Source organism: Euphorbia lathyris, chromosome 5 (genome assembly GCF_963576675.1).
Source record: "Euphorbia lathyris chromosome 5, ddEupLath1.1, whole genome shotgun sequence".
Lineage (NCBI taxonomy): Eukaryota > Viridiplantae > Streptophyta > Magnoliopsida > Malpighiales > Euphorbiaceae > Euphorbia > Euphorbia lathyris.
Genome location: NC_088914.1, coordinates 30,240,087 through 30,268,014, shown reverse-complemented (window position 1 = coordinate 30,268,014; position 27,928 = coordinate 30,240,087). Strand labels below are relative to the sequence as shown.

At 33.1% G+C, this 27,928-nt stretch overlaps 3 protein-coding genes across 7 annotated transcripts; all 3 read left to right on the top strand.

Annotated features, from left to right (window-relative positions):
• The first annotated feature begins 2,985 nt into the window (after positions 1-2,985).
• Positions 2,986-4,793, top strand: LOC136230268 (anthocyanidin-3-O-glucoside rhamnosyltransferase-like). The gene has a single exon (XM_066019286.1). It carries the CDS (start codon positions 3,245-3,247, stop codon positions 4,646-4,648), a length of 1,404 nt encoding a protein of 467 aa, XP_065875358.1. The 5' UTR covers positions 2,986-3,244; the 3' UTR covers positions 4,649-4,793.
• A 5,528-nt stretch (positions 4,794-10,321) lies between these two features.
• Positions 10,322-18,916, top strand: LOC136229184 (uncharacterized). Of its 4 annotated transcripts, none has more exons than XM_066017782.1 (6): positions 10,322-10,510; positions 10,831-11,063; positions 11,154-11,639; positions 16,511-17,516; positions 17,859-18,452; positions 18,563-18,916. In XM_066017782.1, the coding sequence occupies exons 3-5, from the start codon at positions 11,565-11,567 to the stop codon at positions 18,293-18,295; spliced, it is 1,518 nt and encodes a 505-aa protein (XP_065873854.1). In that variant the 5' UTR covers positions 10,322-10,510; positions 10,831-11,063; positions 11,154-11,564; the 3' UTR covers positions 18,296-18,452; positions 18,563-18,916. The 4 variants fall into 4 exon arrangements, with proteins under 4 accessions (XP_065873854.1, XP_065873855.1, XP_065873856.1 ...); XM_066017783.1 differs by having other exon boundaries at positions 11,151-11,639; XM_066017781.1 differs by lacking the exons at positions 10,322-10,510; positions 10,831-11,063; positions 11,154-11,639 and adding an exon at positions 13,270-15,317.
• Positions 18,917-23,375: 4,459 nt separating this feature from the next.
• LOC136228764 (uncharacterized) lies at positions 23,376-26,892 on the top strand. Of its 2 annotated transcripts, none has more exons than XM_066017241.1 (9): positions 23,376-23,554; positions 23,638-23,698; positions 23,844-24,062; positions 24,239-24,420; positions 24,541-24,715; positions 24,788-24,999; positions 25,598-25,723; positions 25,868-25,971; positions 26,108-26,334. In XM_066017241.1, exons 1-9 carry the CDS (start codon positions 23,494-23,496, stop codon positions 26,264-26,266), a joined length of 1,299 nt encoding a protein of 432 aa, XP_065873313.1. In that variant the 5' UTR covers positions 23,376-23,493; the 3' UTR covers positions 26,267-26,334. The 2 variants fall into 2 exon arrangements, with proteins under 2 accessions (XP_065873313.1, XP_065873314.1); XM_066017242.1 differs by lacking the exon at positions 26,108-26,334 and adding an exon at positions 26,608-26,892 and having other exon boundaries at positions 23,378-23,554.
• The last annotated feature ends 1,036 nt before the right edge of the window (positions 26,893-27,928 follow it).

Below are 27,928 nucleotides of genomic sequence, written 5' to 3'. Positions count from 1 at the left end.
ATCTTATTTACAAATCTTAGATTTATTACTTGAGCCGGATCAAGAGAAAGTAATAAATCGAAGGTTTGGAACTAAGAAAACTTAATGCTTCTTTGGATTAATTACTTGAGTCGGACCAAGGGAAAGTAATTAATCGAAAGTTTAGAAGTAATTACTCGAGCGGTTTTTCTTGAGTCTTAAGTAATCACTTTAGCCGGACCAAGGTAAAGTAGGTTAAAAAGGTTTAGATTAATAAAACTTAATGCTTCTCTAGATTAATTACTTGAGCCAGACCAAGGGAAAGTAGTTAATTGAGAGTTTAGAGCCAATCTCGAGAATCTATTAGTTAATAAGAAAAATCGTCATCTTAAAAATGATAAAACAACTTAAAAGGGGTTAAGTGTTATTACCAAGCAAAGAGGTTAAGTGAAGCTAGAAGCCTTAGTTTCTTCAATATAAGTTATCTCTCAATTGATTTGTTTAATTTTCATTTCACTTGTTTATTAAGTCTTAACTTGGTGACCCATCAAACTCTACCTTTCGATTGTTTAAATAATAGTTTGTGAGCAAAACGATTAGTACTTATAATCACCATCCGCGTGAGAACGATACTCTACTTTCACTTTATTACTTGATACACGACTAAGGTACACTTGCCTTCACATGCACGTATATATAAAACGGGCATCAATAAGCAAAGTTAGGTTTTGCTTGATTGAATTGATTACTTGATTAGGTTTCACAATTCAACTCCTATACGAATTACTTGATTAGGTCTCAACATAGAAAGACAATTATTCTTGACTTAATCTTTTAGTTATTTTCTTTTCACAACACACTTTAAACATTAACTTGATTTAAACCATATTCGCTAAACACGGTTCACCTTTAATCTCAGCCAAAGGGTGATTTAGCTCATGATGAAGCCAATACACAGATTGGGGGTAAGATGTAAAGAAGGTGAGCCCATGTTTGTCAAATACGTTTTTAAGATTCAATATGAGATAGAATATGAGATGAAGAGAATTGAACTTTAATAAGTAAATTGATAAACTTGAGATGAAGAATAAACCAATATTGAAATCTTACAACTAAAGAACGCAGGTACCTTGGTTGATTGAATACAAAACGAATCTGAACTTACTTGAATATAAAACGAACAAAACTAAGAACTACTTTATGTTGAAATTAAGAATAACTGAAATTTAATACCTTATACAATGTTTCTAGCCTCTATGTATAGTGTTATTACTACTATCCTGGTCTAATTAGGTCTTCTCTCTATCTCTGAATCGGATTGAGGTGTTTGTGTTTGATTTAGAGTTGAATAATTGAAGTTGAGTTGGAGCAGGATTCGTAAAGCTTCTCGCCGAGTAAGGGGGCTTACTTACCGAGTAGGTGTCTAGGATCGAGCATTCAGAGTTGACTTTTGGCTCTATTTCTTTGACTAGGCTTGATGACTGTGGTCTAGACGAGTAACTTTAACTCATCAAAAAGCTTGTGTTACTCGCCGAGTAGCAAGCCCTACTCGCCGAGTAGAGATTCTTTTCAACCTTCATTTTGCTCCGTTTTTACTCCGTTTCTTCCTCAATTGTACCTAAAACACCTCAAAGCAAACATCAAGCATATAATGGAGAGAATAACACATAATCCATGGTAAATAGATGATAATTACACATAAATAGGGTTAAAACCATGCCTAAAACACTATATACAATGGTGCTAACATATACCCAGATCTTCACACAATAGTAAACCCACCAGTGCACAAATCTAGATACTTCACAACGCTCTTCATAAACTCTGTTGAACCCTTCGCTACTTGGATCAAGCAGCAGAAATGGGAAACCTTCTTTGATCTTCGGAGCATCATCTACCCTAAACTCGTAATTGGGTTTTACGAGAACCTTTGGGTTGCTGAAGAGGACTCGGGCTTTCTGGTAAACTCTGTTAATGGCAAGACCATCTCTATCACCCTTGAGCTGTTGGCTGGCCTTCTAGACTTAAACCTAGAAGGATCTGAACTCCAGAAGCTTGGAGATGAAAGAGACGTAAAAGATTTCCCTCTGAAGTATTTGACTCCGAAAAGACATACTGGAGAATTAATTGCCACTTATATGGCCCAAGTGCCCAGACAAGCTCACTACCTCATCATCAATTACATCCTTCCGAAGAAAGGCTCTGTAAATTCAGTTTCAAAGTTTACATGGTAATATAAGTACACTAGCAATATACCAGTAAGTCAGTACAACACTAGCACTAGCTATAGCAGTAACCAGTAGAATGAGTTAGTTTTAAAAAAATCCTTAAAGAAAAAGGTAGAAACAATAAAGACATGTGAGTAATATGATTATCAATATCTTGATTCTACATTCTTGAATCTTGGAATCTTTTCTTTTCTCTTTATGGAATGCGTGCTAAGCTGATAGGATGAGATGGGAGGTATCGTGGATCACACGTGGAGAGGAGAGCTTCAGCTCGGAAATTGAGCTTAAAGAGGGGAAAGCGGAAAGCCTAGGGTTCCTAAGCGAGCTAGGTAAAAGGGCTCCTAAGCCGGCAGAAGGGCCAAGCCGTGAAAGCAAACATAGGGTGAATAAGAGGGCTAAATAAACCGATAGAGAGGGAAAGATAGAAGAAAAATCTAGGGTTCATAAGCGAAATAAGGCCTAAAGCCGGGCTTTTAAAGCCAATATTTTATTATCAAGGTAGAAGCCATGTGCGAAGAGTCTAAACCGTGGTAAAAATGGTCATACTGAAAATCAAACTTCGTGAGAGAAGTCTAGTTTTTCTAAAATTGATACTTTGAAACTCTAACTTCAACTGGAGTGTGTAAAGCAAGTCAAATATGCGATAGGAAATATGCTTTAAAGATTGCAAGCTATGCTATTACTCATTCTTCTTATTAGGAATAAGTTGAACTAATATGAATTAACTGGGAACTGGCTACAATCTTTTAATTACATATATAGGAAAGCTGTAGGAAAGATGAGTCTTCCTCTAGCATGTGAGGAGCTGATCGAGGCAGAATGCAGCTAAGGCACCTTGACGAATGTGAAGGAAGCGGCGGCCGAGGCAGCACGTGACAATTGATTATACCTTCCATTCTCATACCAAACATATGTAACGTCTATTCATCTATTCAAATTCACATTCCGTGTAATATTTTAATATGGTGTTTCAGAAAACATATATTTAAAAGCTTTGGTTACCATCCCAACATCTGATCTATCTATTCATATCATCTGTTAAAGAAGAGGTAAAAACAATGGCAGCCATAGCTCCTGAATCTGAGGTTCACATAGTGATGTTCCCATGGTTAGCATTCGGTCATATAAGCCCTTTTGTTCAGCTTGCAAACAAGCTCTCTTCCCATGGACTCAAAATCTCTTTCCTTTCAGCTCCAGGAAATATCACTCGCATTCAATCATCTCTTTTACTTACTCCTTCTGCTCAAATCATACCTATCTCAATCCCTCCTGTTGATGGTCTTCCTCCTAACCTTGACAGCACTGCTCAAATGACTCCTCTAATGGCTGAACTCCTCAAGAAAGCTCTTGATCTTATGCAACCCCAGATGAATTCTCTTTTAATCCAACTCAAACCCCATTTCGTCATTTTTGATCCTCTTGTAAATTGGGTTCCCAAAATTGCTTCTCAATTGGGAATCAAAACCATTGCTTTCTCTGTCTTTTCTGCAATTTCTTTTGCTTATGTTATGGTTCCCTTTAGATCTCAAACTGCAAAAAGTGACGATCTTTTAAAATCACCGCCTGGTTTTCCTTCGACATCTGTTACTTCCATTAACAGATTTGAAGCTCAAGATCTTCTTTACGTATACAAGAAGTTCTACGAAGGTCCAAGCGTGTACCAAAGAACTGTGGAAGCGATGAGTTCTTCAAATGCTCTAATAATCAAAACCTGCAATGAAATGGAAGGAGCTTATCTGAATTTCATCGGAAATCAATTCGGAAAAAAAGTTCTTTTAACCGGTCCCTTAGTCCCCGATCCGGAGCCGGATTCCGGTGTTAACATTCTAGATGAGAAGTGGAGAAAGTGGCTAAGTCAATTCAGTTCAAAGACTGTAACATTCTGCTCATTTGGGAGTGAAACATTCTTAAAAGATGAACAGATAAAAGAACTAGCACTTGGTTTAGAAGCAACGAGTCTGCCATTTATTCTGGTACTGAATTTTCCTGCTGGAATCGAAGCTGAGGAAGAGCTAAAACGTACTCTTCCAGAAGGTTTTATAGAAAGGGTGAAAGAAAGAGGAATGGTGCACACAGGTTGGGTTCAGCAGAAGGGTATTTTGGGGCATGAAAATGTAGGGTGTTTTTTGTGTCACGCAGGGTTTAGTTCTTTGATTGAAGGTATAATGAATGACTGTCAAATAGTTCTTCTGCCATTGAAGGGTGATCAGTTCTTGAATTCGAGGCTTATAGGTGGTGATTTGAAGGTTGGTGTGGAAGTAAATAGGAGAGATGAAGATGGGTATTTTGGGAAACTTGATGTTGAAGAAGCTGTCAGGAAAGTGACGATGGATGTCGAGAAAGAGCCAGGGAAATCCGTGAGAATGAATCATGAAAAATGGAGAGAGTTTCTGCTGAATTCAGATATTCAAGATAAGTTCATTACGGATTTAGTTGAAGACTTGAAGACTCGTGTTTATTGATTAAGGGATAATGGCGTTTAATTTACAATAAGAATATTTGCATGTACTCATGTTTTTAATTTCTTTTCCTTTTTTATTTTGGAAACCAACTCATGTTTTTAGTTGAAGAATCTTATTGATTAAAGTTTTCTCGTTTTCTATTAACTATTATTATGTAGGAGTGGTAATAAATAATTAAAAACAAGAAGAGTTTTTACCAAAAAAAAAAAAAAAAACAAGAAGAGTATTTGCATGTGCTCATTTTAATATTAGGCTGTGTTAATATATAAATTAATAATTATTTAATCAATTTTATAATTAGAATAAAAAGTGAATAACAGAAAATAAAAGCAAAAACAAAATTGTAGTACCACACTAAGGTGCTGTTTGATAAAACTGAAAATTAAATGCTGAAAAAATAAGTACTGAATTTTAAGTGCTGAATATTATAAGTGCTGAAAATATTGAATGATTTAATTTTTTAAAAAGTATGAGTTGATAATGTTTAACTTAAAATGATAAGTTAAATATTTTGACTTATCAAAATAAGTGGTTTTTAACTTAATTAACTAATTTAAGTGGTGGAAAAACAACTGTTATCAAACGCACTTAAATTAAATAAGTGCTTAACATTTTAATTTAAGCAATTAAGTGTTTTATCAAACAAGGCCTAACTAACCAAGAAATTTTACAATAATGTGAGTAATATTTCCAATCAATTGTTTTAAAATCCCACTATATGAATATGAATGGTGGAAAGAAAAACTATATACAGTAAAACCTCTATATAAGAATACTTTATATAGGAATAACCTCTATTTTGTTATAAAAAAACTCGGTCCCAATTTGGGCCAGTTATAAATAGGAATAACCTCCCAAACGTTATTTGTTATACATTTTTGGCCTAATATCATCACAATCCCCTTAACTTGTCCAAATTTGTCATTTTACCCCCTCAACTCATCGAATATCCTATTTACCCCTTAACTACATAAAAGTGGTATTTCTCACCCCCTCAACTTATCCATTTATCCCTCAACTCATAGAATGTCCTATTTACCCCCTTAACTCCACAAAAGTGGTATTTCTCACCCCTTACAATCCGTTATCGATGCTTAAATTAATACCTTTTTTTTAAACGTTAAACCTATATTGGTGCTATTTTGTACGTGGAACTTAAATTGATACTTCCTCAAAAACCATAGGCCTATTTTGGTACCTTATTATTGTAATACAATATTATTGTAATAAACACATGAAGAATCAATATAATTATCAAATTAAGACCAAAATAAAAAAGTTGATATTAGAAAAATATATTTTCAAACTCATTTGAATAAGTCCTATTAATTTTGCACTCTAAAGGGGTAAGAAATACCACTTTTATGGAGTTAAGGGGGTAAATAGGACATTCGATGAGTTGGGGATGGGTAAAATGACCAATTTGGACAAGTTAAGGGGGTGAGAAATACCATTTTTATGGAGTTAATGGGGTAAATAGAACATTCGATGAGTTGGAGGGGTAAAATGACCAATTTGGACAAGTTAAGGGGGCTAGAGAAGCATTAGACTTACATTTTTCAAGTTCCACCTTTAGAAACTATGCCTCTATATAGTAATAATTAATATATATATATATATATATATATATATATATATATATATATATATATATATATATTAAAAATTCAAACTAAATTATAAAATATTAAAAAAAAACTATTGAAATTATCTATAAGTTGGAAACATAAACTACAACTTGAATTTATAAATATTTAGTATTCTCATTGGTGTTCACATTTTTCCCACAGAACTCTTCCAATTATCTATGTATTGAAAATCTAAATTCTAAATTGAAATTCTAAATATTTAATTTGTTCTATTAATATCTATTGTTATACATTATATATAAACCATACATGCCTTGATAAAAATTTAAAATTTTATGTGCTGAGAAATTTTATTATACCGAATTCTATTTAGTGATAACCTCTCAATTGTTATACAAATAGTCCGGTCCCAAATGCATTCCTATATAAAGGTTTTACTGTATATATATATTGTGAATTTATCGATTGTGATATTATTTTAGGAGTACCCTAACATTTCTCTATACTAACCCCACTGCATTGAATAATATAAGCCTAAATGTTCCTTTTATTTATTTATTTTTATAAATTACTAAGATAAAATAATAATTATAAAAGATAAAAAGGCTCTGTGGAAGATTTATCCCATTACTTTCTTAGGTAGCATTCGATCTTAAAGTTTAAGAAAATGATAGTTTAATTAATTTTAATTTTTGAGAAATTTCTAATTTCCTATTCTCTTATTTTCACCTCCAAAAACAAGATTGATTGACCAATAAATGTAGGCTATAAAATGGGAGTGAGTTTATAAGTTGATATCACTTACATTTTAAGAAGAAGAAAAAAAAAAAGTGGGGATACTTAAAATGTTTCAGATGATTGTGACCCATCTATACCTAGGGGTCCCTAAACCCTAAACCCTTAGTTGCAATATCACTTTTATTTTTATCATTACAAATTGACAAATGTTGTGTCATCTGATGTGTCGCTTTTTGTTAGAGATGACTTTAATTGTGTCATTTAACAAACGTTGAGACTCAAATTGTGATGTTTTGTATGTGGAGACTAAATTTTTTCTCAAAAAATCTTAACACTATTTTAATATTTTATCCCATTAAAATATAAGAATAGTTTAAAACAATGACCGTTATCCAAAATTTATTAATAACTATTGTATTTATCAAATAATACAATGGTAAAATATATTTCGTGTCCACGGGAATTAATTGGTCCAAATTCACAATTAAATTAACCATAAGTTTAATCTTCAGATTGTCAATGATTTAAGGTGATCGTTAAGTAACTAATAGCAAATAAAATAAAAACTTAATTTAAAGAACAATGTGATATTTGACCGAGAATATACAAGTAAGAATAAAATTAACTCAATGAGTAATGAAACCAAATTTAGAAAGCATATCTCTCACATAACCCTACTCTAAACGATCATAATCCTTACTCATATCAATCTTGAGTCAGCAGTACCATTAATGTTGTGATTCTTCCTTTTCAGATGATGAGTAGTCTCAAAAGCAATTAAAATATTGTCTGTAACAAGTCTACCAGGAATAAAAACACTTTGAGAGTCAGAAATCATACCATGTAAAAGTGGTTTTAATTTGTTGGCACTGATCTTAACAATTTTGTATAAAACATTAGAAAGAGAAATTGGCAAAAAAATCTATCATTGTTATGGGATGTTCCTTTTTAGGAATGAGAACAATATTTTTATTGTTCAATTCTTGAGGCAAAATACCAGTAACAAAAAAATCTCTACAAACGTCCACCACCACATCTACCCTAATAAAAGGCAAAAAAAACTGATAAAAAGCAGGATTCATCCCATCCGGTCCTAGAGCTTTACTAGGATTCATACTGAAAATAACAGCTCTTACTTCCTCCTCTGTCACCACACTAATAAGCTCCTAATTTTGATATGAAGAAATAACGAGATCAATATAATCTAGCACATCCACTAGGGGTGTGCATTGGTTCGGTTAACCGAACCAATTTTTATGCTATTTTCATAACCGAACCGAACCGAATAAGATTGGTAACCGAATTTTATTTAATAAAAAATTTTTGGTTTGGTTCGGTTACCGACCGAATAACCGAAAACTCATAATATTTAGTTTTTATTTAATTGGTTTTTAAATAATACTCGTGTATAAAAGTTACAATTGAAGAAATAAAAAACTAATGAACCAAAATTTATATATATAAAGATAAAAGTATATATTTTATATTTTATAAGATATTTATACATGTAAAAATAAAATTATATTTATATAATAAATTCGATTCGGTTATCGATTATACCGATATATTTTTTCAGTAATCGAACCGATTACCAAAATTAAAACCGAACCGATCTAGAATATTAAAATAACCGAACCAAACTAAAACTTCGGTTATCGGTTATCGGTTGTTTTGCTCATCCCTAACATCCACAGAGAAAGAGTTAGAGGAAGTGAACAACTCTTGAAAATAACTACACATTGTTTCACTTAAACCCTTTTTCCAATCCCTCCACACACCATCACAATCTCTCAGTCTCTCAATTTTATTTCGCTTCTTCCTTCCAGTTGCAAAAGAGTGGAAATACCCGGTATTCGCATCCATTGCCTTCAACCAATGGGCCTTAACACGTTGCTTCCAAAAAAATCTCCAAAGTGTCCAACCATTCGAAATACACTCTTTGGCTCACCCTTAACTCTTCAACGCCCACTTCATCTCTTATTTGTCTCTAATTACTTATATCACGCTTCACATCATTCAGACGATTCTTAAGTTGCCTTATATACTCATCACCCCATTGGGTAAGCTTTATACCGCATCCACGAATTTTGTGATGAAAAGGTTAGGAATTGCAACGATGCCATAACTCGATAATTTGATGACACATTACATCTTTGAGCCACCCATTCTCCAATTTAAAGCGTTTAGCCAAACCTTGTGAGTCTGAAATTGCAGATTAATTAGCAGCGGCAAGCGATTTGACGAAGAGAAATTCAGGACTTTTACAATAACGTTTGAAAACATATCCATGAGACATAAGCAAAAGCTCGGTCTAGCTTCTCCTCCACCCAATTTATAGAACCCTTCCTCTTTCCCAAGTAAAAGAAGGTCCAATAGAATCCATATCAATCAACCCACTATCAGCTATAGCATCTCGAAAACCTTGAAACAAAAATTGCGGATGAGGAACCCTACCCCTCTTTTCTTCAGGGGAAGGAAGATCATAGAAATCCCTTATGTAACAACATGGGAGATTAGAAGAAATATAGAGATTACGAAGAAGCTCCCAAGAATCAACTCGTTTTGCTCTCTCGGGATGACCATAATACCCTGTAAAATACCTACAAAGAAATGCAAACAAGGAAATTTATTCATAGGATTAAAATCAAATGCACAATTAAATCTGTTATAAATACAAAAACTGTTACCATAATAAACGGTCGTTGCAAAAATTAATATTTGTTTTTATATATAGAATTGTTACCCTTTTTATTCCAATAATTAATAGTAAGATAAAAGGATAACACAAAACTTTAATTGTGAGAGGATTCACTATAGAATTCTTGACGAGTATCGAACCGAGAAATCAGATAAACTATATAAAAAACAAAAAAAAAATCTTACAACATGCTGTTATTTGAATAGAGGCAACAATATTTATGTATGCTTAGAATGTTTGGTTGGTTAATAATGACTGAAATTGATCAAACTTTCAAAACATTAAGAATAAAATTAATCTTACTTACCAACTTTAAGTTTCTATGTGAACTTATTTTCCATGCTAGTATATCCATTTTGATGAACATATTTCAAACATTACATATTTCTTAGTTTTGAACAAGTTTAGAGGCTAATATTGTTGTTGGGTTGGGCCTGTAATCCCATGGGGAAAAGTACATGGTTAAAATTGAAAGAGAAAAGAACAATACAAGGGAGGGGGTGAAATTGGGCAATAAACAAGTGGACCAAAACCTTAACCTTATGCCCAATTCCTATCCAGTTACCCTCTGGATTCTTCCTTTGACACGTTTCTCCCTTTCTCTCTCTCCTTTCTATAAATACTCTTTCCTCACCCTTTCAACGTTTTTCCTTTTCCTTGCCCTTTTGGGGTTTTTTTTTTGCGAGAATTCATAGACATAGACGATCTCAAACACACACAGAGAGAGAACAAACAACAAAACCCCTCTAAGTTACACCTATTTTTGAGATTTCTCAGAAGATCTGATATCACACAAACCAAACCTTATATTCATTACATTCAAATACAAAAACCAAGGTATATGCATACAGAAAATAACCACTTTCAAAGCATTTCTTTTCCTCTTTTTTTGGAGATCTTACCCATCTCCTTATACATTGTCTACTTCCAAAATATTATCACACCCCTTCAATTATTCTTCCTGTTCTCTTTTATGGAAATCTTCGTTTTCAAGCACCATTAAAGCTCTTTATCTTGCTTTTCTTAATCCAACCGTTAAAATATTCACTGTGTTGTTTTACTGTGGTTCTTGATGGTTTTTTTTGGATTATGAATTAGGGGTTTTATTTAAGTTGGTGCTTTGCTTGACATTACTTTGTTTCTTCCTTTTCTTCTAGGGTTTGATCGGATCGTCACTTGAATCAGCCCTAATTATGGTTTTTGGAGTATTAGGGTTATGATCAGAAAAATTCGTATTGTATATACAGAAATTTGAGGATTGGAACTAGTTTTAGATATTATTTTTCACCAAAGTAGAGGTTTTGGGATCAGTTCTGACACGCACATTGAATCTGCAAGGGAAATTTACTGTTTGGCCGCAAACTGAGAGCTACTTGGAAGCATATTCAAGGTGGTTATAGATGCTTTGCATCATGAGTTTTAGTTGTTGATTCTTTTAGTGTAACGGAAGCTCCTGATTTTCGTTTTTGCTTACCAGCAGGTTTTGATTCCTCTGCTGGCCTAGTGGTAAACACAAAGGATCAAATTGCTTCCAATTTCAGAGTTGCCATCCAGATTCAGAGTTGCTAAAAACTTTTCTGCTGATTGCTGGACCTAGTTCATTCTTAATTGCGGTAACATTGAACATTTGTGCATGTGCTAATTTACCGAGTCAAACATTTGTGGAATTTCGAGAACTCCTGAAAGTTGTTTGTCAATAAGAGGATAATTGGGAATTTGACAAGTTGGAGGACTATGGAGTGATTTTAAGCTGGAAATGATTGCAAGGACATGGTGCATGGACAAGAGCATAGTGTCTGGTCTGTTCCTGTGTTGGAACAACAGTACAGGAATCTAGAAGTTATTTGTTCTGCTGACAGATCCAACTTTGCCATTTCCAGGGTAACCTGCAATGTCTCGCTGCTTCCCATTTCCGCCTCCAGGATATGAGAAGGCCAGAATTGATAATACAGACTTACTAAAAAAGGTTCATATAAGCTTTTTAGTTACCAGCATCTGCTAGTTTCAATCGTCTTCATGTTTCAGATCTTTCTTTCCTGGCCATTCTATTTGTTTTTGTTGAACCATGTTTTGCCTGAGTGATATAGGCCTTGGAGAATTTGCAAGGTAATTTATTTATTTTGACTTGAGGACAGTGAAATCCCCCTAAGTTTTTGGAAAGAGTCATATGAAACTTTAGTGATAGGTAGAATCATGTTTATTAGGGGGCTCCCATGTTGGAAAAACCATAGAAGACAACAACTTTGAGGAATGGTTTGGAGATGATTATTATGACTTCTGTTTATTGGAGACACTAGTAACAGCTGCAATATTTGCTTACTGGAAATTTCTTAAAACTTTCATATATGTGAAGATAGGAAACGAGACTGCATGAATTGATATCAAAAGCAGAGAAAATTATGCTACATGCGATTTTCAAATTTATTGCATCTGAAATCCTGTCATTTTATGATTGTATATCAAGCAGTTTGCACCTTTTTAAAATGCAAACCCACTAAAATGCATATTGTTTGTGTTCGAGCGAGCACGTATGCCAGGGAGGAGTAGTTTTAGCATACACCTAGCTGGAGTGGCTAGAGTACAGTGGATAGATTATAATATCTGTTGCTGCTGCTTTATGTAGTCATATATCTGCTCCAGTATTGCACACGAAGTTCTTCTAATACTTTGATTGTACAATATGCCTTTATGGATGCTCCAATGTTCTCTGCAAAGTAGTCCAAAATATTAGGAACTAGGGTCCCTCTAGGCTAGTTCAGATTATTTTGGAAGCTATTTCCACTGATCTTCTTCTGTAGAATGCTGCTACTCTAGTTTCTTCTGGTTCTTTCTGAGCTACTACTTGGATTGATAGTGGATGGATTTTTTGGAAGCCCATGGATGTTATTCTCTAAAATCGGTTATAATGAAATATGATTTGATTGATGGTATGCTCTTTAATTGTTGCTGAAGTGGCACTAGTGAAGAATGAAACTAGGATGTATATGTTGTGAGTAAGCTGTTCTAGTAAGTAGATTTGGTATAGTTAATTTAAGTATTCCTATGCAGAAAATGATCTGATCGGTTACTTCCCGTTTCTGGCACTCAGTTTGGTCCATCTACTTTAGCATTCTTAATTTATCCATTCGGTAGCTATGCTATCCGGAGTACCAAATAGAATTTTGTTTTCCATTTTTCTAAAATGCTTTTGCATTTGGTTTATTCTTATTTTATATTGGTTAAAGTCCAAGCCATTTTGTTAAATGCTTGGCTATTATGATCAACTTTTGTGAGGTTAGGAAATGATTTTTGTTGTGAGGGCTAGAACTGTTTCTTTTAGTTGACTCTGTATTATTGCCAATCTAGTTTGTCTAATGTATTAATGGGGATCTTGCAAAAGATAGCAAATTTAAAGAAACTTAAGACACAATAGATCTTGCTTTGTTAGCAGGGTCATCTTTTGCTATTAGGAGCTTCTGATGTTGTTGGTTTTCTCGTATTTACTGTATGTCAAGTGAATAGCAGTCATGTAATTCAATGCTTGACTATATAATGGATTATGTTTATATTGTCTTAAATTCAAGTGGAGGATGTAAAACTGTAAATTTGAAAATTTCTGCACTGCAAAGTGTATAATTTCCTATAATTTATTAATTGAGGTTTAGATTTCTATGACAAATACAGTGATCAGTGTGCCAAATCATTAGATAGACTTAATGAAAATGACCGACATCTAAATTTCATGGGTGTTATTGTTAGCAATTAAATTTTGATCACCGTAGTTAAAAGAAGATTAAGCTGTTGGAAGAGTTTTTCACCTTGGAACATATTCCGACTTCTAATTATCTGGACAGTGGGTGGAAACCTATTTTTCATATATGCTTTCTTCTCAATGAAGGTGGATCATTATTTTGCTCATCTCTTTGTGGATTTCAAGTTGGTTAGGCAATTTTGTGAAAGGGAAGGATCCGAGAGCCGTTAAGGCAAAGTAATTTCTTTTCATCAAGCCTAAAGGTTGATGTCTATGAAATTTCTTTTTGCACCGCTAGCCTACTATCTTTGTTCATGCTGTAATAGATTAATCTGTTTCTTGTACATTATGCAATTTGGCATACATATTTAGCAAGTCTGAGATCATGTTCAACCTCTCCTGGATTTAGTTTCAGTGGTGTGCCTTTTTCTGGATCTAATTTTTTGTTTCCAAGCATACCTCTTCCTCTCCTTTTTTTCTTTCTCAACTTATTATTGTTATTATTATTATATATTTCTAGTTCTTTTTCTGTTGGGTGGGGAGTTGAACAAAGCGTAGATGCCCAAACTTTAAAAAACATGTTATGATGCCCCATGAAGTCCTCACTAATAAAAAGTGTTGTTGAAAGCACTACGGACTCTTAGGGTGATGATACCTCAAATCCCCTGAGGCGCTCGGCGCTTGCCCCAGTGAACCGAGGTACCCCTTAAAGTAAGGGTAGAAACATATCCGAAAGCATTATTGGAAGTTTCTGAGAATTAGCATAGCTGCATAGATTGTTATAAATTATTTTCTTTTTGCTTAGAAGGTTGGTTGTTTGTTTGTTTTCTTATATTTCTAGTTCTTATGAATGCTGGTTGCATGGACACAGAAACGGACACGGGAAACATTAATTTTAAAGTATAACCTTCATAAAATAGCCTACAAACAGAAATGGACACGGACACGAAATGCAGAAACGCTACTAACTAGAAGTGTCCGTGCAACATAGCTGGTAGTTTGTTGGTTGACTGGCTGTTTCTAAGGAGACTAATGTCTTCTTTTGTCCGATTCATCTTCAGCTAATCTCCTCTTTCATTAATTATATTTATTTTGTTCTGGGAACAAAATTTGGATTTCAAAACCAAATCATTAATTATGATGTTACCTTTGATTTTTTTTTTTTTTTTTAATCCCTTTTCCAGAAGTGCATTTAAAATGTAAGGTAGACATTATAATTAATGAGATTATATTCCTTGCACAATTGAATCTTCCCTTTCTAGCACCCTTCAAATGCTGATGTTTCCTTCTCGAATTAAAACTTCCAAAAAAAGCTAAAATATACCCTAGGCATGCCTTTTTTAGCTTAGCACTTGGACGGAGGACCTCGCCTAGGCTGATCCTGAAGGCGCTCGCCCTGAATGTTTGGTGATGCTAATGCCTCGCCTTGCTTTGCCCAAGGATCTAGTGAATTCCTAACAACACTGCTTATAAAGGCCTAGAGTAGAGTGGAAGATGCAAAGCTTTGACTTACATCTATGTGTTGGAGACGCATCAAAAACTAGTTTGCAAATTATCTTCCTTATTAACCTTCCAATTGATAATTTGAACCCCTTTTTATCTTAATAATTCTTTTGAACGTAAATTAGCACTCTCATGGGACCTTTCGTGGTCGAGTTTTGAGTCCTTTAGAAGGATAGTCAGAAGGAAAAGATAAAAAGTGCTATGGGCCCCGTGATCTGTGGAGTAAGTAAAAAGGATGCAATTCAACAAAGTATGCCTATTTTGTTGGCAATTTTATTGCAGTTTTGCTTTTCTGCAGTGGAGGAGCATCGCCCTTATTTCTTTTCTGGTTTCACTGATTTGTACATTTCCAGACTGTTCGTGATTGGCTATGAAACTATAAAATGCAAGAAAAAATTTAATTGCTTACTGGTAATGTAAATTTCATGTCTTTTTAAAACACTAGCAGATATCATATGTTAAAATATTTGTTTCATTATTGTGTCAATTTGCGGATGCTCTTTTTTCAATTGTTTGAGATTAGAGAGTTATTTTGTGGTGTCCCTTCTGGTTTTGTCAAAAGATATGGTTTGGCCTTTGCTATTGTGAAATTAGTAATTTAACTCGTCTTGACAACAAAGTTATTTTATTTTTTCCTTAAAAGTTCAATATTCAAGAAAAGAGTTAACTTCTAAAGCCTTTTAAGTTGAGCTTAGAATACATTAATACATTCTATTCGAAATTAGTAACTCGAGTCACTATGGCTTTTGCATTGTATAATTTAGTTCTTGGTTATGCATTTACAAAGTTTTTGTCAATTTATGTTGTGGAGTAGTTGAGCCTTCAAACTTCCACACTTGCATTACAGTGCTTCTTCTTTGAAACAATAAGAATTGAACTGTATGTTGTAACAAATGTGAGACTATTTTTGGAAATTAACTGCAAACAAAACTATTTTTTGGCTTTCTTTTTCACAATTAAATATAATTTATTTACTGGTGTTCACTGATGGTTTGTGGTATTGTCTATCTTCACCAATGTTTACATGAATCCGCTGCACATATTTTATTTACCATATGCAATAAAAGTATCTTTGAACATTGTTTCAGTTTTATGTAGTTAAGAAGGGTCAAGTAAGATCAAGATTAACTTGGATGAAGCTTATTGAATTAACCTCCGATTATATTAGATCTTTTATAGGATCTTGCAAAGAACCTGAATGAATGAAAAAGAGAATTCATATAGCTGATCCTAACTAGTTGGGAAATGTTTGGTTGTTCTCTGCTGTTGTCAGTTTTGCTTTGTCCATTAATCCGTGACTAGCTGAAAAGGAGTCAGTTCTGAAGTTGGCCAGGATTTGAGATTCTGATGATGGTTAGGCTTAAGGCTTCTTGTGAGGGCCATGCATAGATATGAGGTTTTATTTTCCTTTTAAAATGTGCCTGATTTTTCGTGCATATTGTAGTCAATTTTTAGGTTTTGCACAAACCAGGGTAGTCATTTTTAGTAATTTTCGATATGTTGTTGCTATGGCTGTTATTTGTATGTCTACATTTATCTGGTTACAACTTTTTTTTTAGCATATATTATTACTAACCTGTCTTTAATTAAAATGTCTTTTTTAGGAGAAACACAAGGAGAAAAAGCAAAAGAAAGATAAGAAGGAGAAAGAAAAAAGAGAAGGTAAAGAAAAACAAGATAAAGATAGAAGTAAAGAAAAACACAAGGAAAAAAAAGAACGGAAGGAGAAGCACAAAGACAAGGATAGGGATAGGGATAAAGATAAAAGCAAGACTTCAGATGAGAAAAAACTTGAAGGGCAGCCAAGGTTATCTAATGGAGAAAAGCTTAGTTCAAACAGCCTGCAGAAGAGTGACAACAAGGACAAGAATTCTTTACATTTGCAAGAATTGGCCAAAAGAATTAGGGATGAAGACAGGGCATCAAGGAGTCAAATGGTTCCAAAGGTTGCTACCTCTGAAAGAGGAGATTTGGTGCGGACAGTGCTGCCTGACAAAAGTTTTGGCAATCAACATGAGGAAAAAGATAAAGTTAAGAATAAGATTGCAGATCTTAGAAAAGTTAATGGGCAAAGTGAAACGAGAGTTTTGGAACAAAACTTCTCTTACTTTGATAAAGGAGTTGATAGAGTTGAAGCAATCATCAAATTGGAGGAAAAGAAAAATGTTGAGAAGCAGATGGATGGAAAAGAGAAGAGTAAACATAAGGAATTTGATGATAAGGGTGATAAAGTCAGAGATAGAGAGCGAGAAAAGAGTAAAAGATCGAAGGATAAAGATAGGGGTAAAGAAGAGAAAAAGAAGACGAAGGAGATAATTGAACCAAGTAAAGAGCAGCTCAAGCCAAATGAAAATGTCTCCAGAGTACATCAGGGTAGCAAGGATTCTTTAGACTTTCGAAATATCAAATCACGAGAATGCTTAAATTTAAGCTCTAAAAATACTGCTACCGTGGGAATTCTTGGCAAACCTAAGGAGCTTGAGAGAAATGACTCTTTAGACTTCAGAAATATGAAATCACCAGAATCGTTAAATTTAAGCACCACAAGTACTGCTGCTGTAGCAAATCTTGGCAAACGTAAGGAGCTTGAGAGAAATGGATATGTGCTTGGTGAGTCTTTTCCTGTATTGTACAATTATCAATTGTCTGTTGATTGCAACCCTAGTATGGTAATTTTCCATCAGTGTAATTGGATGATCCAATGTCTAATTACCTATTCTCTGGTGCTTTAATAATGGTATGTTTTCCCACCCTCAAATGTCTGAAATTAAAATCTCTCTTATCTCAAGCTGATCTGATTGCTTTTCGGACTTGTATTGTATATTTCATATTCATTTTGATTTTCCATCACTGTACATTGCTTTTATGATTTAGTTGGTTGGGGAATTTAGATGATCAATATATCTGATTTTATATCAATGATTTGAATTATTCTTTTTTACATTTTCACAGATAATGGGAGTCGGGCTAACAAATTTCCAAGAAATGACCCTGTTGTTGAAAATGGAAAAAAATTGGAACCATGTCAGACTACTTTTGAGCTAACATCCGAGCCGAGATTAGCTAATAATCATGAAGTGGATGAGAAGGAACAGAAGATCAATGGCTCCATAGGATCTGGTATACAAGCTAAACAGAATGGTGAAAACTTTTCGAAGCCTCCGCATCCTGACATGAAGTATCTTAGTCGGATACTTTCTGTACCAAAAATGGAGGAATGGTCTGATGTGGATGAAATGAATTGGTTGTATAGCAGTGTTGAGTCACAATCAAAGAAGGCAACCGGCACAGGTTCTTCGTGGAATGAAGGAACACAACAAGTGTGGGCAGAAGCTTTTCGGATAGAGTCTGTCGATATAGCAGCTCTGCCATATGTCATTCCGTACTGATGTATTTTCGGATAGTCTGCCGATATATCAGCTCTGCCATATGTAAATTGATAGGGTGGTTTTTCTCTTTTCTATCAGACGGACTGCGGCATCTCATTGTTGAGAAGGAGACTGCCTGTTGTTTGGAATTGGAATTCTGCCAGGTGCATTTGTTGAGGTATGAATAGAAGTAAATAATTTACTATATCTCTTTGTTGACTTATTTTCCTTAATGTCTTTGGCTGTTTAACTAATAAAATTTGGTGCATATTGTGTTATTTTTTTCAGGTTTATTAAGGGGTTGTGTTGACTTAATTGTACTAATTTATGACGTCCGCCTTGTTGGGGTTATAATGGAAAAAACATTACTAGTGAGGGAGGAGATGTTAAGAAAATAGTATTAGTCGAGAGATTCTTGTTAGGTAGGTTGTAGGTAGCATAAGAGACGAGGTTGGTTGAAGTATTTTTGTAGACTGCTGTGCTTAGTAGCATAGAATTTTGATTTTGTATGGTGAAAAGATGGACGGATTACTATACTTGATTTGTAAATTAGAGGACAGAATTAAATAACAAAGCTATATTCATTCTCTTGTAATTGCATAGTATATGATATATAATGATGATAATTTTTTATTCGATTTACAGAGATAATTTGATTGAAACGACATGATTGTCATTTTTGTTATATCGTATATAATGGAGTATATAGATAGTATAATACCATTTTATTGCAGATTCGGATAATTTGTTGAATATGAGTAATGGCAATGCTCAAAATTACGGTTTTGATATAGGTTTTTGTGGTTCCTTCAATTATAGAAAGGAAGACAGTTCTCACTTTGATTATTTATTGAATTTTGATGTTCATCTGTTGTCATTTATAACAGTGAATAAAATCTGATTGTAAGCTAGCCATTTGTATGTACTGAATATTTTATCTTGGAAGAAGAATCGCTAAATTAATTTTTATTTGTAAATGTCTTAATAATGGTTACTTACAAACCTATCCTTGAAATTTCAAGCTTGTTTATGTATTCTGCATTTTCGCCTTGGTCAGATTGATTGATTGATTGAATGTGTTTAAGGTTGTAATTGAGATTTGGCTTGTTTATGTTTAGCTAAGAAAATTGATGAGTTTAACCTTAACATTCTGTTTGTGAGCTGTTCACGAATTGTTCATGAACAATTTGTTAATTCAGTTTATGAATTTCGCTCGTGATCAATTCATTAATTATATATTAATTTAATTTTTTGATTCAAAACTAAATAGTTTTAAAAATTTATACAAAAACTACATTCTTTTACGTTTTTCTTTACATAACTAATTATATAATTACTTAGACTTATACTTCAAATCCAAGTCAATCCTATCTACTATATAAAATTTTGTATTACATCAATTTTTATGGTTTTTAACAATCAAGTTTCTGATTATTCTTAAATCTGAATTTTTTCAGTTTTAAAAATTAATGATGCCAAACTCTTAATAAGGAGTTAATGCGTTTAATGTGTGTGAAAATTAGAGATTATAAATTTAATTTTTAAGAGCGCAGACATTAGAACTTATTTTTTTAGCATATAGGTATTATAATATTCTCGAAATACCATTTTTCTTGGACCAATTTTATAAATAACCTTGTTTTTTTTTTAACATTTATTTAATTATTTTGTAATAAATAAATAACTTTTTCATTTTTTTTTCTAAATTCAAAATACTACACGTTGTACGACTAACAGAATTAAAATAAAAAATTAAAGATTTATGAAACTTTTGTGTTATATTTTTATTTTAAACAATACTATTTAATAATTGAATTTAAAATTTCACTTTCAAATTAATATATAAAAATGACTAGTAAAAATAAATTGAGTATATTCAATTCATTTCATTTTTATTATTATTATAGAAAAAAAAAAGCATATTAAGCTTCCAGAATTTTTTATCTTTCATTGATTAAGCGCTTGATTTTTATAACTTTTACTTATTAAACACGTGCTCTGTAATTTTTACACGCATTGAGCCATTCACAACAGTTTATTTAAAAGAACTGTTGGTGAAGAACTCAATATCTTTAAAAACTAGGTTGTACACGTGCGATGCACCATATGTATTAAAAAAAAAGGCGACCTGGTACACTACGCATTTCCGCTTTAGCGAGGGTCCGGAGAGGGATGCCATCACAAGGGTGTGCCGGGCCACGATATGTATTATGTGTATAAAAACATATTTAATGCAAAAATGATAATAATAATTAATAAAATTACTTTACCTCCAAACTTTTTAATCTTGGTATAGTGGAGAATTATTACATATGGAGAATTAGTCGTAGTAATATAACATTTTAAACCTAGAGTATAATCATCCCATATGGTAATGAATTTGATTTTCCTTACATAATGTATAAAATAATTATGTTTAAGGTTGAATTAACAAAAAGAATATTAAATATAAGAAACAAATATATATATCAACTCACTCAGCATCTAAAAATGTAAAAGACAGTTTCCGACTAAGTTTTTCACCTCATTTAACAAAGCTAGATAATAATATAATATTATTATTTTATCAAGTAATAAAAAAATCAATAAAACCTTAAAAATTAGGAAAAAGAATTTCACTAACACAAATCAAATAACACTTTAAACCCTAAACATATAAAAAAAAACATAGCATGAACAATAAGAGACTCATGGGGTGCAGAAGACATTGAATTTTATCAAGTAATAAAAGAATTAATAATTGGATATGATTAATTGGAGCAAAATCAAATAAATTCTTTTTAATAGTTGTACACTTATATTTCGTGACATATGTCTTGTACAAAAAATTCAGCTTAAATGGATGTTTCGTTGTTTTGTAATCTCGAGTATTTTCAGAAACCTTGAATTACTCAAAGTATATGTTTTCTGCTCTTCCAAGATTTTATTAAATTTTATAAGAAAATCTCCTTCAATTTTCACCTCAATTGTTGTAACATACATAATATTTAATAAAGTAAGAACTGAAATTCATGAATTAAAATGAAAAAATAAATATCCATTGATGAATCTCGGTGGCACTTTCCATGGTCTAATTATTCTAACTTTTATTTTCCATTTATCTTTGACATTTGTAATATTTTCAAAAAACTCACATGTCCTAACCGCCTATTTATAATAATACTCAGGGGTGGTGCCGGAGACTGGAGGAGCTCCGGTCCCCCCGAGCCCTCGGCCGTCTCCGCCTCTGAATGACTTAACCCATGTTTTTTAGAGAGATAGTGTGTGAGTTATCCCACTAAACTTATACCAATGAAAGACCTATATTAAGATAACTTAAATTTTATTGAAAAATCTAATTTATCCCTGCCAAAATATATAATTTCTCCTTCAGTCCTTATTTCGAAATTTTGATATAACTTTTTGTCAAATTATATAATTTCACCTTCGGTCCTTTTTTTTTATAGAAAAATTGGTGGCATCTTTACATTTTTGTTATAACTTTGGTATGTTTGCATTTTTATTGGAGATAAAGATAGAATTGTCACTACTTCCTATTAATTTTATTGGAAATACAATACTAATTTCGTTTGAAAATTTAGTACAATATTAATATTAACTATTTAATCTTTTTAACTTTTGAAAACTTAAGTATAATTAGAAATTAGTTATTTTCAATAAACAGAACCTAACCAAAAAAAATAAAATAAGTATTTACAATTTAGGGGTGATAAAAAAACCGAACCTAACCGAAATAACCGACCGAACCGAAGAATTTCGGTTTTTTTGGTTCAGTTTTTTCGATAGAAATTGGGACGAGACAGAACTTGAGCGGGGTGAGCACCCATGGCCCAAGAACTGACAAACCCGCAATATATTAATAAAAAAATTTCGGTTCAGTTTTCGGTCTATTAGGTTCGGTTTCGGTTTTATTTTTTTTTTGTAATATTTCGGTAATTTCGGTCGGTTCGGTTTTTAAATCAAAATTACCGAATTAATCAAACCGACCGAAATAAATTAAGTATAATTAGAAATTAGATTTATTATTATATAACTGGTGTAAGTCGTTTATTGTTTTAACTTATATTTGATTTAGAATTATATTATTGGAATTTTTATTAAGCATGATATTTATTGGATTGCCGATTATCTTATTCGTCAAGAGTGGTTGTATTGTCTCATCATTTGCTCTAGGATAAATATTCTTTTTACACACATCTTTAGGGAAGGAAATAGAGTTGCTGATACATTGGCAAAGTTTGGAGTCTTTTTCTCGGTGATCAATTGGTGGCCTTTAGAACCTGCTTTTTGCCACAAGTTTATCAATGATGACATTTGTAATATTTCTCACTTACGTTTTTCTTGACCTTTCCTAAACTTTTCTCCTTCCCCCTTCTTCTTGTTTGTTCTCTTTCTTCTTCTCTTGTTCAAACACCCATTTTTTCTTTTTTAATATATTGTGGATTTGTCAGTTCTTGGGTCTCGGGTGCTCACTCCGCCCAAGTTCTGTCTCGTCCCAATTTCTATAAAAAAAAATATGAAACTATCTATAATATTGATTTCATTTCTATATAAAAAAAAAATCTATTCTTTTTTCTTTCAATAAAAGGTTAGTTATTTTCAAAAGAAAAATCAAAATCCAAAAACAAAAACAAAAATTGTTGTACATATAATAAGTAAATGTCCAACAACATCATTATCAATGTAATATTAACCTTACATAGAAATAATTGTTAATGACATTTTTTAATGTAAAAAAACAAATAACCGAACCGAACCAACCGAAATATTAATATGTAAAGATGTTGTGCACCTATTTTAAAATATTATTACATTAATTCAAGTATAAAGTGCGTTAGGAATACCAACCTAGTTGGGATGTCTGACCTTTTAATCGTGTCCCAATCTTTCATAAAAAAAAAAAAAAAATATATAAAGTAAAGCATATTATTTTGATATAAGTTATTGATCGACCGTAACACTTGTATATTACCCATATTCTGATTTTGGTTGTTGTGCAACCTAATCAAGTTTTTTTGGAAAATTTGGAAAAATGGATTGTAATTGAAGTCACAGATGAGACAAAGAAGAAACAAGCACGTGTCAATGGCATGGGGGAATTCTGTTGACATTGACATGGATGGAACCTCTTCTTAAAAGAGGACTCTTAACGGACAAGAAATAATACTACTTAATTTCAGTATCAATATAGCGAGCTTGATCATCTTCATATTCTAAACATGGGTGGTGACGCTGATCGTTTTTCTCCTTTCACTCTCACTCCTACTGAAACTGTAACTGGTACTGCTACTTCTCTCTCTCTCTCTCTAATTGCCTAACTTCTTTTCTTTTCTTCCTTCTTCTTCATCCTTTTGTTGATGCAGATGATGAATCCTCAGTTGCACAAGAACCATCATCACCTATTTCCCTTCCCTTTCTTCCCAGGTTTTTTCTACCTTTAACTGGGACATTATATCACAAATAAAACCTTAACCTTTATTCTTATCTTTTTTTTTTTTTTTTATCATTTAACCTTTATTTATTATTGCGTTTAGTTTTTTTTAATCTGATTTTGCGTTTTGATCAACAGTGATGAATTGTGCGGAAAACTTAAGCATGACACCGTGAATAGAACTGGTTTTGCTTTTGAAGGATTCGAGGAAATGGGTCCTCGAATTTCTTCAGCTTCCTTGGAATTGGAAGCCAATCGGAGGAAGAGATACAATGCTTATAAGGACGTCTTGCACACTTATGACCACTTGCAAATTAGAACGGACAATCTCAACCAGGCAAAGACCAACATATTGAGGTATTCATCTCTTTCTACATCTGATGGATGATAAATTTAGGAGTTTCAGTGAAGCTTTTTGATTCTTGACATTATGTTGAATCACTATATTTGGAAGTTGTAATGTCGTAGCATGAGATCATTTCCTTGAACTTCATACATTTTCTGTTCTGTTTATTAGTCTGGTAATTATGTAGTTATATGCCTGGAGGATGGATTGAGAAGGCGGGTGGAATGAAATTGCAAGACTATAATGTGCCAGAAACTACTACTCTCTTGCTGGTTGGCCCTAAGGGATCTGGAAAAAGCAGTCTAGTTAATAGAATATCAAGGGTGTTTGAAGAAGACAAGTTTGCACCTGACAGAGCACAAGTATCATGTCTGTTTTGTTAAGATTGTTTTTTTACTAATTTACTTGAGATGCTGTTTCTATAAATGTGATTCTCAATTTTCCTTTTAAGTTATGTCTGTTTGACATAACCGTTGTTTTTTCCCCCAGATAATTCTTCTGTTGGAGACGGGACCTACTTTCTTCAGGAATATATGATTCCAAGAGGTTCAACTGCTTTCTGTCTATATGACACCCGCAGTTTGTCTGGTGACACTTCTGATAATGTTGAAATGCTAAAAGATTGGATCACAAAAGGTGTCCATCATGGAGAACTCGTCATCAGGTCTGAACTTTGGCTACAAATTTATTTTCCATAGGTACATTGAGTTTTTGTGTTTGATAACTTTTCTTCCAGGCAATCAGATGATTCAAGTTTAAGGATCAGGATGAAGAACAAAGCTCGTAGTAATGGTACCCGGTCTAAAGAGAAGAGGATGGTCAACTTTGTTATATATGTAGTTAGTGGACTTGAATTTCTGAAATCTATGGACAATGAAGTTGGTGAAGGGACAGCATATGCACAGATGATTGCTACAACTTTCAACTTCTCATACTTGTCATTTAGAGGTATCAGGAAATTCCTCATCATTCTCTTAGGCTTTTCCATATTCTATGCTTTCATTCTAAGTTCCTAACAGTGGAGAGGGCTTAGCCTCTCTCTATCTTTTGTTGTTTCATTCACTTTATCTTGTTTTATGTCACATGATTGCTAAATAACATGAACATCTAGTTAATATCAAGTCTGACATATCGATATACTACCTTTTGGCACTTGTTTCAGTAGAATATATTTGTTCGCTAATTGTAAATCATCTTTACAGAAGTTATGCATGCATTGGAATGTTGATGTGATGACACTTTTCTGTTTCCATGAGCTCTTAAATGATGTTTTAATTCAGTTCTGGGTGTATATTCTTTATATCCATGTTGTTCTCCAAGTCCAAAGTTATATCTGCTATTTGATTCAATATTTGTAGTTTAGTGCTTTCAGCAATAGTGCAATCATTATTTGCAACTGTTTAGCTTTTGGGGAAATGGAAATTGCTAGCTCTTCTGACACCTTAATGTTTTCTTTTCTTTTCTTTCTTTGTGATTCTCAATCTTTAAATAACTTGTCTTTATGTTATGTTTATGGCTTTGAGCTTCCATCTTCCTTGCATTACAGACTATAAACCTGTTGTTGCTGTCACACATGGGGACCTACTCTCACTTCCTGACCGTGCTCGTATCCGTGTCCATTTGGGAGAGCTACTAGGCATTCCCCCAGCCAAGCAAATTTTTGATATTCCAGGTGATCCTACTTGGTCAATATGTTCTTTTTCCAGTCATATCATCCGCCTTCTGATTGAGATTTTGCACTACGTTTTATTCTTCAATAAATTCTATGATGGATGAGTTTGGAGGAATAGTCACAATCTACTGTGTTTGTTTGCAGAAAGCTCTGATCCAGTAACCGAATTGGCAATAGTTGACATGCTGCGTTATGCCCTAGAGCATGCTGATAAAAACCTGCCTCCTAAAGACTGGATAGCCAAAAAGGTCTAATTCCTTCACCTATGCACTTCAATTTCTAAGAATGCATTTGCCTGCTAAAAAATAAGATTATTTGCGTTTCTATGATTTGATTTTATATTTGAGATGAAGGGATTGCATAATGGTGATAAATTGGTTGCAGGTTCCTGGATTTGGTGTATCTCCATCTGCATTTGTATATTTGCTTGTAATAATTGGGGTTGTAATTATGTCAATCAAAATCAATATGCAACAGAAGCGCTTTCACAAATCAGAAGTTGATATAGATTGGCATTCTATCAGACATATGTGGTTAGAATAGAATCAGATTCAGTCTACTGTGATGTGATGTATTATAATCGAATCAACTGGTGTTATGGTTTGGACATATACCCTGTCAAAATTGGAACATTTCATCAAATATTGCTAAGTATCATTGTGCAAAAGGTTTTGCTATGGCTTTGTTTGTCATGCTTCTTTTATTTGATTTCAAGCATATCCTACTACGTAAGAAATTCCATTCTTAGAACCAGCCACAACGCCCCAAGGAGTCTTAATTTAAACCTTAATAGGCTATGGATATAGATATATATATATATCTTCACACAAAATTGGTTGGGGTTGTATTTAGTAGAGATGAATTTGATTGTTTGCTTTTTACAGATTCAAACTACATGGGAAATAGCTGAAACCTTTATGAAGAAATGAAGAAGTGGGAGTTGAAATCATAAGTAATGGACATGCTTTGTTGAAGTGAGTCTTGATCAGAACTGAAAAATAGGCATGGGTATGCTTTAAGGATGACAGTCTTCTACTGAATGTTAGTTTATTATGTTTTAGTGAGGTCAATATCGTCTTTTGTTTATTTCTTAAATAGAGTTCAATTTTTTTTGTAAAGTACTTCCTGTCTGAAAAATTGGACTATCTTAAGCCTGTTAGCAATTGAAAGATCTGAAGCCTGGGCAACCAAACAGAACAAAGGGGTATGAAAATAACGAACTCCATCATCATTAAACACTATTCAAATTCTGCTTGAACTTGGCCGTCAACACCCGGAAATCTAATTTTTACTGAATGACTAAAATATTAGAAAACAATTTATATTAGGCAAGCTTGATGAAACAAGCAATCTTACCAGGAAGATGTATGGCCAAGTTTGCTTGAGCATCAGCCACACTTAAATTCCTGAAACACATGCATGAGTAGGTCAGGGTCATACAAAGAGCCAACAACAATAATATTGGGTCTCGTAAACAGAGCTTAAGAGCTTCAAAGTTCAAAAACTGACCCTAAACTTTTATAATACTCGGGAAAAAACAACAATTACAATCATATTGCCAGCTTAGCCATTACATTAGTGAACAAATTTACAGGTTTGGATCATCAAGACTTCATAGATAACTGCAAATTGAAATGAAATAGAATTCAATGGAAGTAACATCATATGGAGTTAAATTTTTCCTTTGGAACAACCAGTTTTATGATGAAATAGATTCACAATTTTGCAAGCTTTAACTATAAGCAATGTTGAGCACAGAGCCATAGGAGTGTGCAAAGTAAACTTAAGCACCTATTTGAATCTCCCTTTGATGAAAATAATTGTCCAGGATACTGAATAAGGTGAAAGAAAAAGAACTCATCTGTTTCTTGTAATACATAATGACCATAACATTCATAAATTAACGATCCTAAACTCATTCCTCCATCACTAAATCCATGAAGCCCTTACACATGAATAATCATATATTCATTTGCATATATCTTAATTCCATCAAATTAAACACCATTAGACTAAAGGCTTCTTCTTGTTCACTCTGCTACAATGGTAAGAATACAGTGGTAAGATCATCCTATACAGTTTGAAGTCGATTGAGCATTACAGAAAACTTTGAAGTTAATTCTTTGAGAAGCAAGTAAGAAGCCTCAGATAATAACAAACAACCATTTCAATGAATAAGACTTCTGTATTCAGCTGAATAACTGT